General features: G+C 38.2%; 1 protein-coding gene across 2 annotated transcripts in view; it reads right to left on the minus strand.

Annotated features, from left to right (window-relative positions):
* The window catches only part of THOC3 (THO complex subunit 3), a 71261-nt gene that overhangs the window by 52879 nt on the left and 941 nt on the right, over positions 1-17441 (minus strand). The window contains exons 2-6 of one of the 2 annotated variants that reach the window (XM_001380853.5): positions 17014-17170; positions 15694-15898; positions 11257-11418; positions 10817-10917; positions 7947-9269 (exon numbers count right to left, since the gene is read on the minus strand). In XM_001380853.5, the coding sequence (XP_001380890.1) occupies positions 9106-9269; positions 10817-10917; positions 11257-11418; positions 15694-15898; positions 17014-17170 (789 nt within the window). In that variant the 3' untranslated portion in view covers positions 7947-9105. Of the gene's footprint in view, positions 1-7946; positions 9270-10816; positions 10918-11256; positions 11419-15693; positions 15899-17013; positions 17171-17441 lie in introns of those variants that run through there. The other variant, XR_001626432.2, reaches the window with a different exon arrangement.

Genomic DNA, 17441 nt, shown 5'->3' on the forward strand with positions numbered 1-17441 from the left:
TATCTCAATTGTATATAAGGGAGCAGGGCTAGATGATTCTAAGGCTGAGCACACAATAAGTAGTCATTCATTCAATAAATATTTATTAAGTCCCTGCCGTATCCAAAGCATTGTGCTAAGTGCTGGGGAAGATGCAAGTTTAGCTAATACATGACCTTGAGAAGCTTATAGTCTAGTTATCACCATAACTACAAGTTGAATTAAATTGAATCAAGGATCCTTTCCAGTTCTAAGATGGTATGATACTAAGCTTAGAAACTGTACTGCATATCCAAATACAGGGTGAGGGTGAGGCGGGGATGGGAGTGTCTGTGCTGGGAATAAGTCCATGTTTACTTACAACTTGTCCTAAGCCAGAGCTAAGCCGAAGCTCTTTGCCAGCAACTGGTAGGAACAGTTAACATGGAAAAAACAATATTCTGTTCAAACATTCTGGCTTAAATCCTTATTGTGGCAAAGAAAAGCAGGCTAGTTGTAAAGTTTAAAGGATAATTAATAGAAAAAGATGAAACTTCAAAGTGACTTCATCCGAGATGGAGGAAATTAGTAACCTGAGCCAGGAGAAATTGTTCTTTGGGTACATGGGCCACCTGCCAAACCAGCTCTGGATCCATATTGATATGGCTCTAATTGTTTTCAGAGCCAGGAACATCTGCCCTGCTATGGCAGTCTCCCTCCACTGACACCTGCACTCTTAAGACTATTACCTCCCACCTCTCACTAAGTTCCTGGTGTGATGGCAAAGTAGGGAACCCCTAGCACCCCCATGCCATGGAAGAAGCCCCCAAAGGTAGCACACTAGAAAGACCCAATGTCTATTGGGTCTCAACCTTATTTACATTAGTCATGGTGGAATAGAAAGAGCTCTGGCCTGGGAGTCAGAGGATCTGGGCTCTTGTCTTAGTTCTGCCATTAATTCACTTGATGACCCTTCAATTCTTGGGGCATGTTTCCTCATCTGCAAAATGAAGGGTTTTGACATGATCTCTAGGTCCTTTGCTGCTCTGTTATTCTGCAGTTCAGTAGTTTTATTTTGGGTATAGCCATAATGATCACATATGGAGAGAACTGAGCAGACAATGCCATATATAACAGATTTGATTGTGGGTACATATTCTCTCTCATTACTCTTAAAGGACCATAAATCCCTCTACCTCAACTTTTAAAAGATGCAGCCATAGTATGTTAGAGCTACAAGGGACTTTGGAGATCATCTAATAACAGTTCACATTTCTAGAGTGTTAAGATCACAATAAACCTGTGAAGTAGGTGGTATAAATATTCTTCCCATTTTACATGGCTCATGAAATGACTTGCCCACGGTCACAAAATTAAAATTTGTTAAAACTGGAATTGGAACTCAGGTCTTCTGATTCCAAATACAGTATCTTTCCACTAGATCCCATGTAACCACTTCATTTCATAAAGGAGATCACATCCCAAAGAAGACAAACAAAGCCCTTTTCCATCATCCTGCCCCCTCATTTTCTATTCACTCAACAAATATATAGAAATTCCCTACAAGGCTCTATGTTAAGCTGGGGGAGACAAATAAGAAAACCTAGAGCTTGTTAAGGGTCATATAGCAGGCAATCAGCAGGTTCCCAACTAAACCCATTTCTCCTGACTCCCAGCTCAGGGCTCTTTCCATTGCTCCCCATTTTCTCTGATGGGCTTCCTGACAAAAACGGTAGAAAGAAGATGGTTCAAAACCAAAGTAGTTTGGTCCACTCCAAAAATACCAATTCAGGATTTAGGATGGGATTCTCTCTTCCTCTCTGTCCCTCTCCCCTCCAAGAATTAAGGGGAGGGGTAGTCCCGATCCCTAGGGAATAGAGGCTAAACACAAAATAATCCAAGTTTTCCACTGAGAGAAGAGCAACTGTTGGTTATTTCTTGACTTGGGAGTGATGAGGCAAAAAGCGCCCTGTTTTCTCTGCTGCCCTTGAGAAATAAACACAGCTGTTTGCATTCAAAAAGCTCTGGCCCCAGCCAAGAGCATTGAGCAAAGCCTGAGCCAGAAGGGCAAAGGAGAACCCATCCGTACAACAGCACCAAGATGTGAGGGGAATGTGGGAGAGGAACATCGAGATGAGAGCCTGTGGCTCTCACATTGATCACAGGGCAGGGACTGTGACCACACAGCCTGAGGCCCCCAGATCCGTAAGCACCTGCCAGTCTGGTACTGGTTGCTGTGCTTATGCTGCCCCCTGGTGGCCGGCACTGCACAGAAGAGCCGAGCCAGGCCAGGTCTACAGCAGCTAGTTGTGAAGTTGTGGTCCTCACCTCCATGGTTCAAGGAATCAGATCTAAGGAAAGGACCTCAGGGAACATCTATCTAGACTTGCAGCTACCCAAAAAGGAATCCCTTTCCCCAAATAAGAGTAACAATAGGTCTCATTTACGTTGCATTCAGGTTTTCTGGCTTGTCTTTTGGGAACCTCAGCTTCCTCACTAGTATAGCAAGACATACAGGCTGGCTGATCTAGGTTCCCTTCATTCTGTGACCCTGTGAGCTGGGTCAAAGAAGGAGCCAGATTTTACATAAAGCCAGGGATCAGTGAAGTTGAATAGTTTGTAAAGAGTTATTATATAGCTATGTCAGAGTCAGAATTTTAATTCAATTTGGCTCTGGATAGCATTCCAAAAAGCAAACATCCAGTCAGGAGGTGTTCTGATCTAACACCTCCAGTGAAGGGGAACTCATTCCCATGAAGGTCAGCTCTTTCTGCTTTTTCTAATTGTATGATGTATTTACTTCTTATCAATAGGGTGGGGAAGAAAGGAAAATGGATTCTTAAACCATTCTCAGATTCAAAGAGTTGTTTGGGATTAAAGTTCTTAAGGGAGAAAAACTCAGAAGGTCAAAAATGGATAGTTGCCAGATAAGATACAATTAGTAATCTAAAACATTCCTCTTTTAAACTTTCAAGATTTCTTTCATAAACAAAGCCTTTAGGAACTTTAATATCAAATACTTTTGAGAACCAGGGAACTTTTTAAACATCCATCCCTGTCTCCTCCCCAACCTCACTAGCAAAGAGCAGCCAACACTGGAATAATAGGTAAAATTCATGGTTGCCATGGCAATCCTGTCCAATAGTTGATGAGGGTTCCTCTACAAAATGACCTCAGGCAGATGCTGTATAAATATTATACAGAACATTTTGTTGTAGCAATATGCATTCATGATCCCTGTGAAACATGAGTAAATTTTCTTTGAATTACTATAGACCAATACTTAAAACTAAGTCACTCTGTCCTCAGGAAGGAAGCAAAGTGGGGTCAGTAAAGAAATAGGATCACAGGATTTAGGGTTAGATTAGATCTTAGACATCATCTAAGTCCAACCCATTTGATTTATTATATTATAGAGAAGAAACTTTTATAGAGAAGAAAACTGAAGCCCAGAGGGGATGCACTATTGCCAAGGTTACACAAATAATAACATCAGAGCTGAAACTCAAACCCAGGTCTTCCTACTCCAAGTCTGGAATATTCTCCATTACATTATACTATGAATTTCATATCACACTTCTTGTCAACTTAAGGTGCTTTGTAGATGAAGTGAGTGAAAGAGCTTTGTTTGAGCTTGGCACATCAAACTCTTTTGCTTTTTCTTTACCTCTATCTGTAATCTAACCCAATATATATTTATATATGTATATATGAAAAACATGTACAAGACACAGTGATAAGTCCTAGAGCTATAAAAAGTAAAAACATTAAGCTTCTTTCATACAGCTGTAGTACTGAGCTTCAGCTTTATGTAAAATGTGATTTAAAATCTATTACCTTCCAAAAATAAATAAATGAAATGTGAATTATTTGATGACCAAGTTCACAAGGCTTCAGGATGAAGGGACCCTAGAATATCTGGTTCAAGCTTCTCAACTCCTTTGTATCCTCCTCTAACCTAGACATCATCTATTAGGGTTCGGTCCTGGGCCCTCTTCTCTTCTCCCTCTATACTACTCCACTTGATGATCTCATCAGTTCCCATGGATTCAATTATCACAAATGATTCTCCTATCTACCTCACCTCTCTTGGAGTCTTTGCTGGTCTCCAATCTTGCATCTCCAATAGTCTTTCAGACATCTCAAAAAGGATGTTTGGAAGACTATCATAAACTCAATATGTCCAAAATAAAACTCATTATCTTGCCCACTAAGCCCTATCTCCTACCTTCCCTTTTACTAAAGAGAATAACCACCCTCTGGGTCTAGGCTCATTTCCTAGGAGTCATTCTGGATTCTTTACTATCTCTCACCCCCTACAAATCAAGGTTGCCAAGGTCTGTGAATTTCACCTTTGCAGCATCATCACACACACACACACACACACACGCGCGCTCAATAAAGTTCATCGGCTCCCTATTATCTCCAGAATCAAACACAAAAGTATTTAATTCAAAGCCCTTCATAACCTAGCCCCCTCCTACCTTTCCAGTCTTCTTAGCCCTTACTTCATGATACATATTCTTTGATAGAGGAACATTGGTCTCTTAGCTATTCCGGGATCAAGATTTCTCAGCTTTGGGCATTCTCTCTGGCTGTCCCCCATACCTGGAAGGCTCTTCTTCCCTCCTTCACTCCAATTATTGATTTCCATGGCTTCCTTTAAGTCTCAGCTAAAATTTCACCTTCTATAGGAAGCCTTTCCCTACCCTTAATTCCAGGGCCTTCCTTCAGTTAATTCTTATCCTGTATATGGTTTGCTTTGTATATATTTATTTGCATGTTGTCTACCTATTAAGATTGCAAGATCCTTGAGGGCAGAGACTGTCTTTTGCCTCTTTTTGGATCCCTGGCCCTTAGCACAGTGTTTGGCACATAGTTTATTTGATTATATACAAAAGATCATAGTGTGTGACAGGGTCAAAGGAAAATCTGACCCAGTACTCTAAAGGAAATTTCTGAAAGACAACACTTTTGGTCAGTAGAAGGGATCACTCTTAAACCGTATCCTGGAGAAAATGGTAACTGAGCTGAGAATGTTTCAAAGGAACAGATAAGAAGGAAGTGCAAGGTGACCGAAGCACTCTGTAAATTCAAAAGCACATTAGAAATGTGTTAAGCTCAGCAATATAATGATCCAGAACTAAGGGATTTGTGAAAAAGAATGCTATCCATCTCCAGAGAAATTGTTGGGGAGTAGGAATGAAAATGAAAACATGATTTATCACTTGTTTAATTGAGTATATATTTTGGGTTTTGGTTCTATAAGATTATTCACTTACAAAAATGAATAATATGGAAATGTTTTTCATTGATAAAAATGTACAACCCAGATTAAATTGCTTGTCAGCTCTGAAGAGAGACTATATGGATCACATGACTTCAGAAAACTTGTGTAGAAACTTATTATTAAAATAAAAAATTAAATTAAATTTAAAAAATGTTATTTTTATTCCTCCTATTGTTACTGTTGAACCAAACATGTCTATGATACAATAGGGGTCTCCACCAAACCCAGAGCTAGCATCTAAGCTGAAATCTAGCTTTTGTGTATCCTCATGTCAGGTCTTTCTGATATTCCATGAAGAGAATTTTCTGGCATTAAAATTCACATGTTAAATTGTAAAACTTGTTCCCCTCCCCCTCTTTAGATAATGACTCCTTAAGTGGGGGCTAAGTCCAACTCAATCTGGCAAAATACTTACACCCTTCATTTCACACCTATTTTTGACTGAAGGTAACACTGAGGCAGTTGGTAGCTCAGTGAATAAAGGTCTGATCCTGGAGTCAGAAGACCTGAGTTCAAACAGCCTCAGACACTTCCTAAGCTGTGTGTCACTCTGATCACTGACTGCCAGGCAAAAGAATCCACCAGAGAAGGAAATGGAAAACCATTCCAGTATATTTACCAAGAAAACTCCATTGGCAGTGGTCCATGGGGTCACAGAGTCAGCCACATCTGAACATTAGTTGGAGGGTTTGAAAGGCTGGTCACCCAAAATGTTTCCGGTGAAGTGCAAAATCAATGGACCCAGCAAGCTCCTCTTTGAAGGTACCCACCAGGAATTTAAGGAGTGGCTATGCTGGCAACATAAATGGCCAGGACAATTTGCCACAGGAGGGTTCACTCTTCAAGTACAGTTATATGACTTAAGATGTTAATAGCTCTTGTTTCTCTAGGACATGAAGGACTATTTCTTACCATATCTCCATGATGTTTGCCCAAGATCACACAAGTTGTCAGGACTGAAAACTAAGATCTGTAAATTTTAGGACTCTCAACTCAGTTTTCTTTCCACTTCACAACACTAGGTGATCACAAGGCAGAGCAGTAGCATGGCAACACTCATCTGAGTCGCAGGACGTAGATGCCAGTTCCCATTTTGCTACTAACCAGCTATATGGCAGTGAGCATATCATTTCCTCTACTTTAGCTGGTTTCCTCATCTGTTAATTAAAAGTAAAAACCACCCGTCTGCCTGCCCCCACAGGACTCAAAAGGAGTCTTGGATATGAAAAGTGTTTTGAAACCCATAAAGTACAAGCATAAGGCAAAGCAGTATGCAGCAGCAAGGATGAGTCCTAGCTCAGCCAACAATGAGACTCCATAGCCTCCTAGGAGCAAGTCACAAATTGAGCCTCCATCCCCTTCCAGTCCATAGAGTTGAGGAACAGCAAATAGATGATCTCAGAGGTGTCTCTCAACTACAACATTCAGAGATTCTAAGTCTGTGCCCTGCCTCTATTCTGCTGTGAGCATGGGCAAATTACAGAACTTCTCCTTCAAGTCTGATTGAAAAAGATAATTTTAGAATTTGATAGGACTTCAGCACACATCTATTCAAACCTATCCTCCCAAAGAAATCCCCACAATAACATTCTTTGCAAATATTTGACATTTCTTCTTGAAGACTTCCAATGAAAAGGGAACCCATTACCTCTCATTTTACAAAAGAGGCAACACATTCCACTAAGGGAGCATCCTAATTGTTAGTTTTTCCTTTATAAAGTCTAAATTTGCTATGCAATCATAAGATCAAAGATTCAGGGTTGGAAAGGACCTCAGGGGCCATACAGCCTAACCTCATTTTATAGAGGAAGAAAACTGAGGCCCAGGGAAGTAAAAGGACAGGTCACAGGTCACACAGTTGGTTAAGTGCCAGAGAACTATTTTGAACCAAAGACCTTTTACTCCAAATTCATCATTCTTTCCACAATATGAATCTGTCTTTCAGGAATGCTTGTCCACTCTCTATTCCCACCCCCCCTCCCAACAAGAGAGAGAATGGTCCTCATTCTGCCCCCTGTGGCCAAATGGAAAAAGCCAAACCTTTCTTGTACATAAAAGCTACTTAAATGCTTAAAACTGCAATCTCAATCTTCCAGCTCCACCCCCACAATTAACTCTCAAATATTCTTTTCAGGGACAGTTGAGTGACTCAGTGGATTGAAAGTTAGGCCTAGAAGCAGAAGATCCTAGGTTCAAATGTGGACTCAGATACTTCTTAGCTGTATAACCCTGGGAAAGTCATTTAACCCTCACTGCCTAGCCCTGGCTGCTCTTCTGCCTTAGAATTAATACTAAGAAGGCATGGACTTAAAAAAAAAATCCAAATGGCTGACTACAAAAGGATAAAGAAAAAATACTAGGGGAAATCTATGAAATGTAAAAACAAATGCTATCAATAAAAATTTTTTTTTCAAGTGAAGGACCTAGGGTACTCTACTGATAACCTCCTGGTTAAAATAGACCCACCCCCTACCCTGTAAAATAATCTCTGCCCTGCTTCATACTTCACAAGACTCTGAAAACTTTCATTGAAGACATGTGAGTCAGTAAGGTAGTAAATGATAGCTTAAATGATCACTCTTTTGCTTCAGCTTCTTCAAGAGTTTAAAATCAGAATGCCAAGTAGGAAAGATCAAGGTTACCCATAATCATATTTACCCATCTCTCACAGATAAAGAAAATACCACCTTACTAAATGTAAGAATGCCCAAAAGTTTAACTTTTATTAAAAGCTGAAATATCAAAATTATTCTTAAAAAATACTTTCCCCAAAAAGTTACATTCCTCTTTACCAACCCTGGCCCCCACAAGTAGAAAGAGTATAAGCAGAGAAGAGCTGTCGACACACATCACACATGGGGATATACCCAAATGAGGTAGCAACTTGGATCTTGAAATCATGCTATACCACCTACAGTTACTTAGGCAGAAATACTCTTCTAGCCATGTAGCCTCTCTATGCCAGTTTCATCACCTATAAAACAGGGATAATAACCTCCCCCTTCCCCTTAGGGTTGAGGAAATTATTGTGTAAACCAAGTGCTATAAAAACGGATCACAGAAATTTAGAAGTCATCTAATCCAACCCCCTCTCTTTACAGAGGAAGGAGCTATTTTTTTGGGAGTGTGGTACAAAGGCACCATTCTTTTTCATCTCTATTCAAGACGCAGTTACTGCTCGTATGGGCCATGCCATCTTTGATGGGGAAGTAAAGTTGTCACCTCTTAAGACCATCATAATTTTAGAGTCAGCAAAGGTTACCAAATGTAGCTTTACAACACTTCAAACTTAATGGCAATAAGGAAAAACAGAGGAAACTGGTTAGACTCTTCAATTACCTGTAGAAATTCCTAACATTCTTTTTTTAACTCCTAAGATTCTTGAAGTACACAGGGCAATCCCCTGAGAAAGGAAGATAATAGAACTTGGATCATCTGAATCCCACATTTTAAAAATGAGAAAACTTAAGGCCTAGAGAGGCAAAGTTCTGGGTAGTAGCAGAAATATGTTTTGAACAGAGAGACCTCCAAACTCAAATCCAGTCTTCTTTCCACTGCTCTGACTCTATATTTCAGTGCCCTTTCCATTAACAGATTACTACAATGGAAACTCTACCACTCTACCACCCTACCACCCCCCAAAAAATACTGCAAACAGAAGCGATATTATATTCAATGGGTGGACATGGAACAACTTTCTTTTTATACTGGGATGTTTAGGGATGGAGAAGAATGTACTCAGGGAGAAGCAGACCAAATAAACTAGACAAAATGATACCTGACCTTCACAGGCCTTTTCCCAGCCTCTCTGGGGAGTCTGTACTCCCCTCTGTACACTGGACCCTCCCAATTTCCTTTTAAGAGTCATTAGGAAGCCCAAACAACTTCACAGTCCCTGCTTCCCGGCTGCTGTCATATTTGCCATCTTTGTCATCACAAGCAAATGCCAGCAGTGGCCTTTTGGGATGCCAGGCCACCGTGAACGTTGGTGACTCACATTGCACCTCCCAGAGCTTATCACCTACAATCAACATACAAAGAAAGCATAAGTCAGATATATTCACATACAGATTGATTAGAAATAAAATTTCACATTTCTATAGCACTTTAAGACCCAAAAAGTACTTCGTCACACTCCTGTGAGATACATAATATTAAGGCTTATCTCCTCATTTCAAAGAGTAAAAAACTAAAGCTTAGAGGTAAAAACCACTTGCCAAAGATCACAGAGCTAGGAAATATCACAACTTAAGCCTTCCAACAAAATCCAATACTCTTTCTACTCCACTGTTTCCAAAATATAGACTGGACTAGCTAATCTTTGCCCCATTATTAAAAACTTGTAAGAATAAAAAAACAAAAAACACTGGAGAGAATTTTCTCTCCTTTGAAACTTAAGGCCACCAAAAAAGAAACTCTAAACTAAAATTCTTTGAAATAAATTTTGACAATGTTTAAAGGCTTGGAATTTTCCCACCAAGGGCAACAAGAGTCAATAAAAACCTATATGTAAGGTCTTAAGGTTTACAAAATATTTTCCTCACGATACTATGAAGTAGGTAGTATATCAATCATTCCTCATAAATTGAGGAACAAAACAGTGAGTTGCCCAGAGTCAGTCTTCTGAGAGCAAAACCCATGCTTTTTCAGCCATCCTTTCTCTTAATCACTTACTTAGATTTTTGTATCTTGGAATTTGACAAGTTATCTGCATATCAGAAAGGATTAGCTTTCACTTTGGGTTTTCACCCAGATCCAAAGTGTATAAGAATAATAAAATCTAACAGTGCTTTTTAGTCATTCCCTCAAATTAAAACGAACCAATGAGTATAAAATCAAGTTGCCTCAAAGATTCCCTCAATTTGGCTTCTTGGGATCTATAACAGGGTGGCTTTCTCTCTCAAGATTTAGCAATGAATTAGTATGAATTAAGGTAGTGGCTATTCACCATTGCATTAGCATTTCAAAGAGTTGCCAAAACTGTGTCAAAGTGCTTTACTCAAACTTCTTCTCTGATATCTTTGATTGAAGTTTTTATTATCTTCAAGAATAACTCTTAAATTTGCTTATCTGTCAACAGTACTCTAAAATGGTGTCAAATGTAACAATAAAATCTTTTATCTAAAAATACTGAATATTTTCAGGCTTTAGAAGCAGAAGTAAAAGGTACCTACAAATTAAATTACTACCTAAGGAAGTTTTTGGATAGATACAAAATGCAACTCTAAGACATAAATGGACAGAATCTACTTCTCTACTCCCACTAATTTGTTTCTATTAGTATAAAATTACTGGGGGGAAGGGAGAGAGATTAGAAAATACAGTTCACTCAGAAAGTGGTCCTTTGATTCGTAGCTTTAGAAAACCTTTCAATGGCAGCTCTGCCACTTACTAGTTGTGATACCATGGATAAGTTAATTCACATCAGTTTTATCATCTATAAAAAAGAAAGCTGGGACAGAGACCTAAGGTCTTTTTCAGCTATTCTTTCCATGATTTTCTGAAATGGATCTATAAAACATGTATCACTGGACATGATGCTAATCTCCTCAAGCAGAACTTTTTTACCTGTCTCTACTTCAGCAATGTCAATAAAGTGATCCTCAGATGCTGATGCAAGCATCTTCCCATCATGGCTAAAGCTGAGGGTTCTCACTGGCCAGTCCAATCTGTAGTACAGGATAAACAAAGGAAACATAAGTGACTTTTGGAGAAGGCAGCATTTTTACTCAGGATTCAAAGAAATTCTTTTATGTTTAACATACATTATCACTAGGAAGGGAAATAGGCTAGTCCCACGGACAAAATAGATAGGACAACCAGAGTACTGAGTTGATATATACAAAATATTACACACATAATATAGAACCAAATATGAAATTCATCTAAGAAATGCAGAGAAGAATGGTACAAAGCAGGGGTTACTATCTTTACAGAAGAGAAACCAATAAAAAAAGGTCTAGACAAAATACAGGCACAAAGGGTGAATGATCAGGAAGTGCACTGACCTGGAAAAACATCTCACACACACCAACTCATCAACATCCCAAAGGCTAACCAGTGCATCAGCACTTCCTGTGGCAAAGTACTTCCCTGTGGGGTCAAATTTGATGCAGATACAATTGGAAGGATGGGCATTAATGGACTGCACAGGCTTCAGCTCAGGATAGCTAGGAAGAAAAAAACACAGAAAGAGGCACATCAATCATTTATCCGCACACTCAATCCTGGGATCAAAATTAGCTAAGGTATTAGATTGGGAACTGACCCAAATTCTAAATGGCTGTGGGGCAACCCAACCAATTACATTTGGTCTTTCTGAGCCACACTTTCCTCACCTGTAAAACTGAGTAATAATATTCATTAATACCCTCCCTTTTTATACTACCCATCCCCCCTCCTTTCTAGAACTATTCTCTCCTTAACCTCGAGCTCCTAGAATTCACTCTGGCACATAGTAAGTGCCTCGTGAATACTTTTCTCTACTTCTCAAAGCTTGTTTTAGGCATCATCTTCCATATGAAGATGCTCTTTATCCTTCCAGCACTAGAGCCTGTCCTCTCCCTCCATAATTAATTTGTATTTATTTTGCATATAAGTTAAATGTCATGTTGTCTCTGCAATAAAATGCACTGAAAGCTCCATGAAATCAGAGATTATTTTATTTCTGTCTTTGTATCCCCAGTATCCAGGTCATAGTAGGTACTTAAAACATGCTTGTTGATGATCTCTGTCATAGTATTATTTTAAGGAAAGGTTTTTTTTAACTATAAAGCAAGAACAAATTGTGGTCTCTGTTGGTGACGGAATACTATTGTGCTCAAAGGAATAATGAACTGGAGGAATTCCATGTGAACTGGAATTGATGCAGAGCGAAAGGAGCAGAACCAGGAGAACATTGTACACAGAGACTGATACACTGTGGCACAATCAAATGTAATGGACTTCTCTACTAGCAGCAATGCAATGATCCAGGACAATTCTGAGGGACTTATGAGAAAGAACACTATCCACATCCAGAGAAAGAACCGTGGGAATAGAAACACAGAAGAAAAACAAGTGCTTGATCACATGGGTCAATGGGAATATGATTGGGAATGTAGACTCTAAATGATCACCCTAGTGAAAATATCAATAATATGAAAATAGGTCTTGATCAATGACACATGTAAACCCAGTGGAATTGAGCACAGTGGGGGGAGGGGAGGGAAAGAATATGAATCTTTTAACCATGGAAAAATATTTAAATTAACTAAAATTTTCTAAGGGAAAAAAAACTAATAAAGCAAATGTGAGCTACAAGTGATATCACACTTCTTCATATTTTCTCAGTGTTTTTTATTCTCATTTATTATTAAACCTAATCACATTCTATTTTACATCATACTTCTTCACAACCCCAAAATGTACATAATTATCCCCATTTTGCAAGTGAGGAAACTGAGGTTAAGAAAAGTTAAATGATTTGCCTAAAATTACATAGCTAGTGTCTGAGACAAAATTTGAATTCAAGCTTTCCTTATTCCAGATCTAGCTCTATATCTACTGTGCCACCTAGTTGCCTCAATCAATGCTACTAAATAATTCAAGCAAGACAAAAAAGAACTGAACTATGACGGTGTGAGTGAAAAGACAAGAGAATTATAGTTCATCTATACTGGTCTACTTGCTGTTCCTTAACTATGACATACCATCTACCAGCTCCTTTCTTTTATACTGGCTCTCCCCATTCCTGGAAAGCTCCCCTCCCAAATGCTATCTAGTGGTTTCCCTGGGTTTTTTCACAACTCAGCTAAAATCCCATCTTCTACAATAAATCTTTCCCATTTCCTTCAGCAGCTAGTGCCTTCCCCTCTCAAAAATACCTTTCAGGGGGCAACTGGGTGGCTCAGTGGATTGAGAGCAGAGGGTTGGTTGTGTTGTCAATGAATGTGAAAGTAGAAGTTAAGGGAATTAAGTGACTTCATATAAAGAACTAAATCAAATTTATAGAACCAGGAGGTCCTAGGTTCAAATCTGACCTCAGACATTTCCCAGCTGTGTGACCTTGGGCAAGTCATTTAACCCCCATTGTCTAGCCCTTACCACTCTACTGCCTTGGAGTCCTGTATTGACTCCAAAATGGAAGGTAAGGGTTCTAAAAAAATACCTTTCATCTCTCTTATATTTATCTTCTAGGTATATGATGATTTACTTGTTTTCCCCCATTAAAATGTGGGTTCTTTTAAGCTCTTCAAATGATTGCTGGAAAACAGTACAAATTGAATCCTCAAAATTATAACAGAAAAACCTGACCTCAAAGAAGAAATATACTTCCCCTCTACTTTTTTGTAAAGTAGAAGACTATCAGTTTGGAACATTACATGTTAGTCTTTTTCAATATGCTGGTGAGTTTTACTTGATTTTTTCTCCTATTTTATTTTTCAATATAAGGGATGGCTCCCAGAAAGGGAGAGGAATAAAGTGAGAAATACTGGTGATGTAAATATGATAGGTTGCAATAAAAATGTACTTTTAAATAATTTAAACTTGTTGAATTAGAGTAGATAATGTCAAAGATTTTATGAATGGAGGGAAGAGAGGAAAAGGGGAAAAGCAAGAAAGATAATCAAGAAAGAATCCTATGTGTGAAAGTAAGTGACTAGAAGAACAGTGATACTCTCAGGACAAATAGGGATATAAAAAATAGAGCATCGTGGAATACAAAAGTTAGGAGAGATTTGAGCATGGTACAGAAGAAGCAGCACTAGATTTGAAGTCAAAGCACTTGGATTCAAATCCTAGGTATGCTACTTATTACCTGTGCTACTTTGAGCAAGTCACTTAACTGCTGTAGGTCTCAGTTGCCTCATTTGTAAAATAAAAGGATTAGACTAGACAACTTTATCATCCTAAATCTAGGCCAAGCCCTTCATTTAACAAAAGAGGAAACCCAGGACTATAGGGGGAAGTGACCTGCTCAAACTATTATCGCAGATCTTATTAGATCTTGTCTTTGCTCTTCTATCTGTAGAATAGGGAGTAGATTCTTCATTCACAAGAGCACAATGAATGTATCTATCACTATAGTGATAGCTCTACCTACTTTGCTTCTTTGAAATTCACCTAGTCTATATTCCTTTTATGATATCAATATGAAATCATCATTCTTCCTCTCTTAAATTCTAAAGCACACTTTGTATCATTTGCATGACACTTAGATTATAACTGTGTTCATGTCTAATTTAATCTCCTAGACTATAAATTCCTGAGGAAAAGGATCAGAAACTAGCACAATTTACACAATAAGGTTACAAATATTTGATGAATAAGAGAAATGCCATGATCTAGTAGACTGAGCAATAGACTTGAGAATTGGGTTCAACATTTTCATTTACATAATAGCTGTGTGACCCTACACCATTCTGGATCTGTTTTATATATGTCAAATTAGGGGTGATAATGCAATAGAGTTGTTATGAGTAACGCATTTCATAAACTATAAAGTACCACATAAATCTAAATTACCATGATAATGAATGAGAATATCTTCATGTTATGAATTCTTAAAAAAGCAACCAAAATGCAAGATACAAAAGAGAAAAGATCTGAGATTATCTAGTCCTAGTTTTTTGGAGGAATGAACTAAGACCCAGATCAGTTTAGTGAATTGCCCAAGAGGATACAACTGTTAACTAGGCATAGCTAGTGCTCAAATCTGAAATCATCAGAATCTAAATCTAGTACTCTTTCTACTCTCCTTACTACACTATGCTGCCTTCTCTAAATTTACAAATGAGTGACTGTAACAAGTCAGGCTTCAAAAATATCAAAACATATTCTCCCCACAAGTAATGACTATTTTAACGAACCCCATGAAGGGGAGTAAGGCTGAAATATTTCTCACTCATTACAGCACTCATTTTAAGTCTAATTATTACAGGGATTCCAGGTAGGAATATAGTATCTGGTTCCACGTTCAATGGGTCCCAACTTCCAAAGAGATGTTCAGAAACAGAATATAACTGAAAAAGCATTGAGTACTATTCCAGTTCTACCATTAACCAACAGTGTGACCTAGAACAAATCTGTAAAATGAGGAAGTTGAGCTAGATGATTTCTAAGGTCCCCATCCCACCTCTGATATTCTATATTCTAAACTAAGCAAATTCAAGGAATTTGGGATTGGACAGGCAAATGAGAATGAAGGAAGAATCTATAAAAAGACTAGCATCAAGGCAGCAAAAGTAATAACGGGGACAAAGTACTGATTTAGAAGATGAAGCTAAAAATCTGTATAAATAAGATGAAAACACAAACCTAACAATCATAACCTTAAATGTGAATTGATTAAACAATCCAACGAGACATTTTAGGTTCTAAAATTCCTTCCCACTCTAATGTTCTATAAGTCCATACCAGCTATAAATAGGAGAATTTACCCTAAGTGGAGTGATATCAATTACCTGAGAATGTTGATACAACCATTGCCATTAGTAAGGAAGAACATATTGTTATCATTATTCCAGGAGATTTCATTGACCTCAAATTTAAATTGCTCCTCTGCTTTTGAACGATGGGTTTTAGCATCAATGAAAGTTACCACATCATCTTTATTGCCCACAGCAATAGTCTGACCATCAGGACTCCAGCAAATGTTAATATTCTCCCCTAGAAAGGAAAAAAAATAAGCAAACTGACTCGACCAAAATCCACCAAATAAATTTTTTTTGTATCACCACACAAAACACATTTCTGTATTATTCATTTTACTAAGTAAATAATCTTATAAAACTAAAACGCCAAAACATATACCCAAATAAACAAGTGAGAAGTCATTTGCTTTCATCTGTATTCCTATTCCAATAGTTCTTTCTCTGGAGGTGGATGGCATTCTTTGTCTTAAGTCTCTCAGAATTGTCCTGGATCATTGTATGGCTGATAGTAGCAGTCTATCATATTTGATCACCCCACAATACTGCAGTTATTATGTATAATGTTCTCCTGGTTCTGCTTATTTCACTCTGCATTAGTTCATGTAGGTCTTCCCAGCTCTTTCTAAAATCATCCTGTTCATCATTCTTTATGCACAATAGTATTCTATCACCATCAATTTTGTTCAGCCATTCCCCAATTGAGGGACATCCCTTTAATTCCCAATTCTTTGCCACCACAAAAAGAGCAGCTATAAATATTTTTGTATAAACAGGTCCTTTCCCATTTTTTTTTTACTCTTTGGGATACAGACCTACTAGTGGTATTACTGGATGAAAAGGTATATGCATTCTTTTATAGCCCTATGCGTATAGGTTCCAAATTGCTATCTGTGAGGCACAGTCCAAGCATTATTTTCATTTTACAGATAAAAAAAACTGAGGCCCAGAAAGATCAAATAATTTATTCAAACATTTAGTAAACAATAGATTTGGAATTTGAGCCCACATGATTTGAATCTAAATCCAGTGTTCCTTCCACTAGACTAGATATGTATATGGATATAAATATATGCATAAAAAATTGCTTTTAGTAATTACTTTGTGACTAATTTGTATTAAAATATTAGCTCCCACTTCTATACTGCTTTACAATAAAACCTGTGGGATAGAGGTGAAAATAACTATCACAATTTTAATGACAAGGAAATCAGAGGTGAACTTTTCCCAAGGTCATCTTGCTAAATTTCAAAATTGGCACTTAACCTTTGTCTTCTACTGAAATTTCCATAAGGCTCTTAATACTATACCTCACAGGAGTCCCTTCCTCCCTCATGCCCTCTTGACAGTCACCTTTAGTATTCACAGAAGCAATGCATTTTGTAGTTCTAACATCCCAGATGCGAATAGTTTTGTCCCCAGATGCAGTGACAAAGAGGTCTGGATTACTTGGATGCCAACAAAGCTGATCAACACTGTCCCCATGCCCTCGGTAGTTATTTTCTTTTACCTAAAATAAGGATGTCAGATATAATACTGAATATAATATTAATATAATATTTCCATGGGTCTGTTGAGACTATTGTAGGGTCACTGAAATAGGACACCACAATTACCCCCTCTGAAGAGCCCCAGAACATTTCCAAAGATGTCCATCAAGTCTGCTCTTGGCCCCATGATCTTCTCTTGTATTTCACAATGCCTCAACACATTGCCTCTCTCAGCTCCATCACCTCCTCTAATATTCCACTTCCCTTATCCTTCCACCCCTAAATCCTTAG

The sequence above is a fragment of the Monodelphis domestica genome, chromosome 1, assembly GCF_027887165.1.
Source record: "Monodelphis domestica isolate mMonDom1 chromosome 1, mMonDom1.pri, whole genome shotgun sequence".
Lineage (NCBI taxonomy): Eukaryota > Metazoa > Chordata > Mammalia > Didelphimorphia > Didelphidae > Monodelphis > Monodelphis domestica.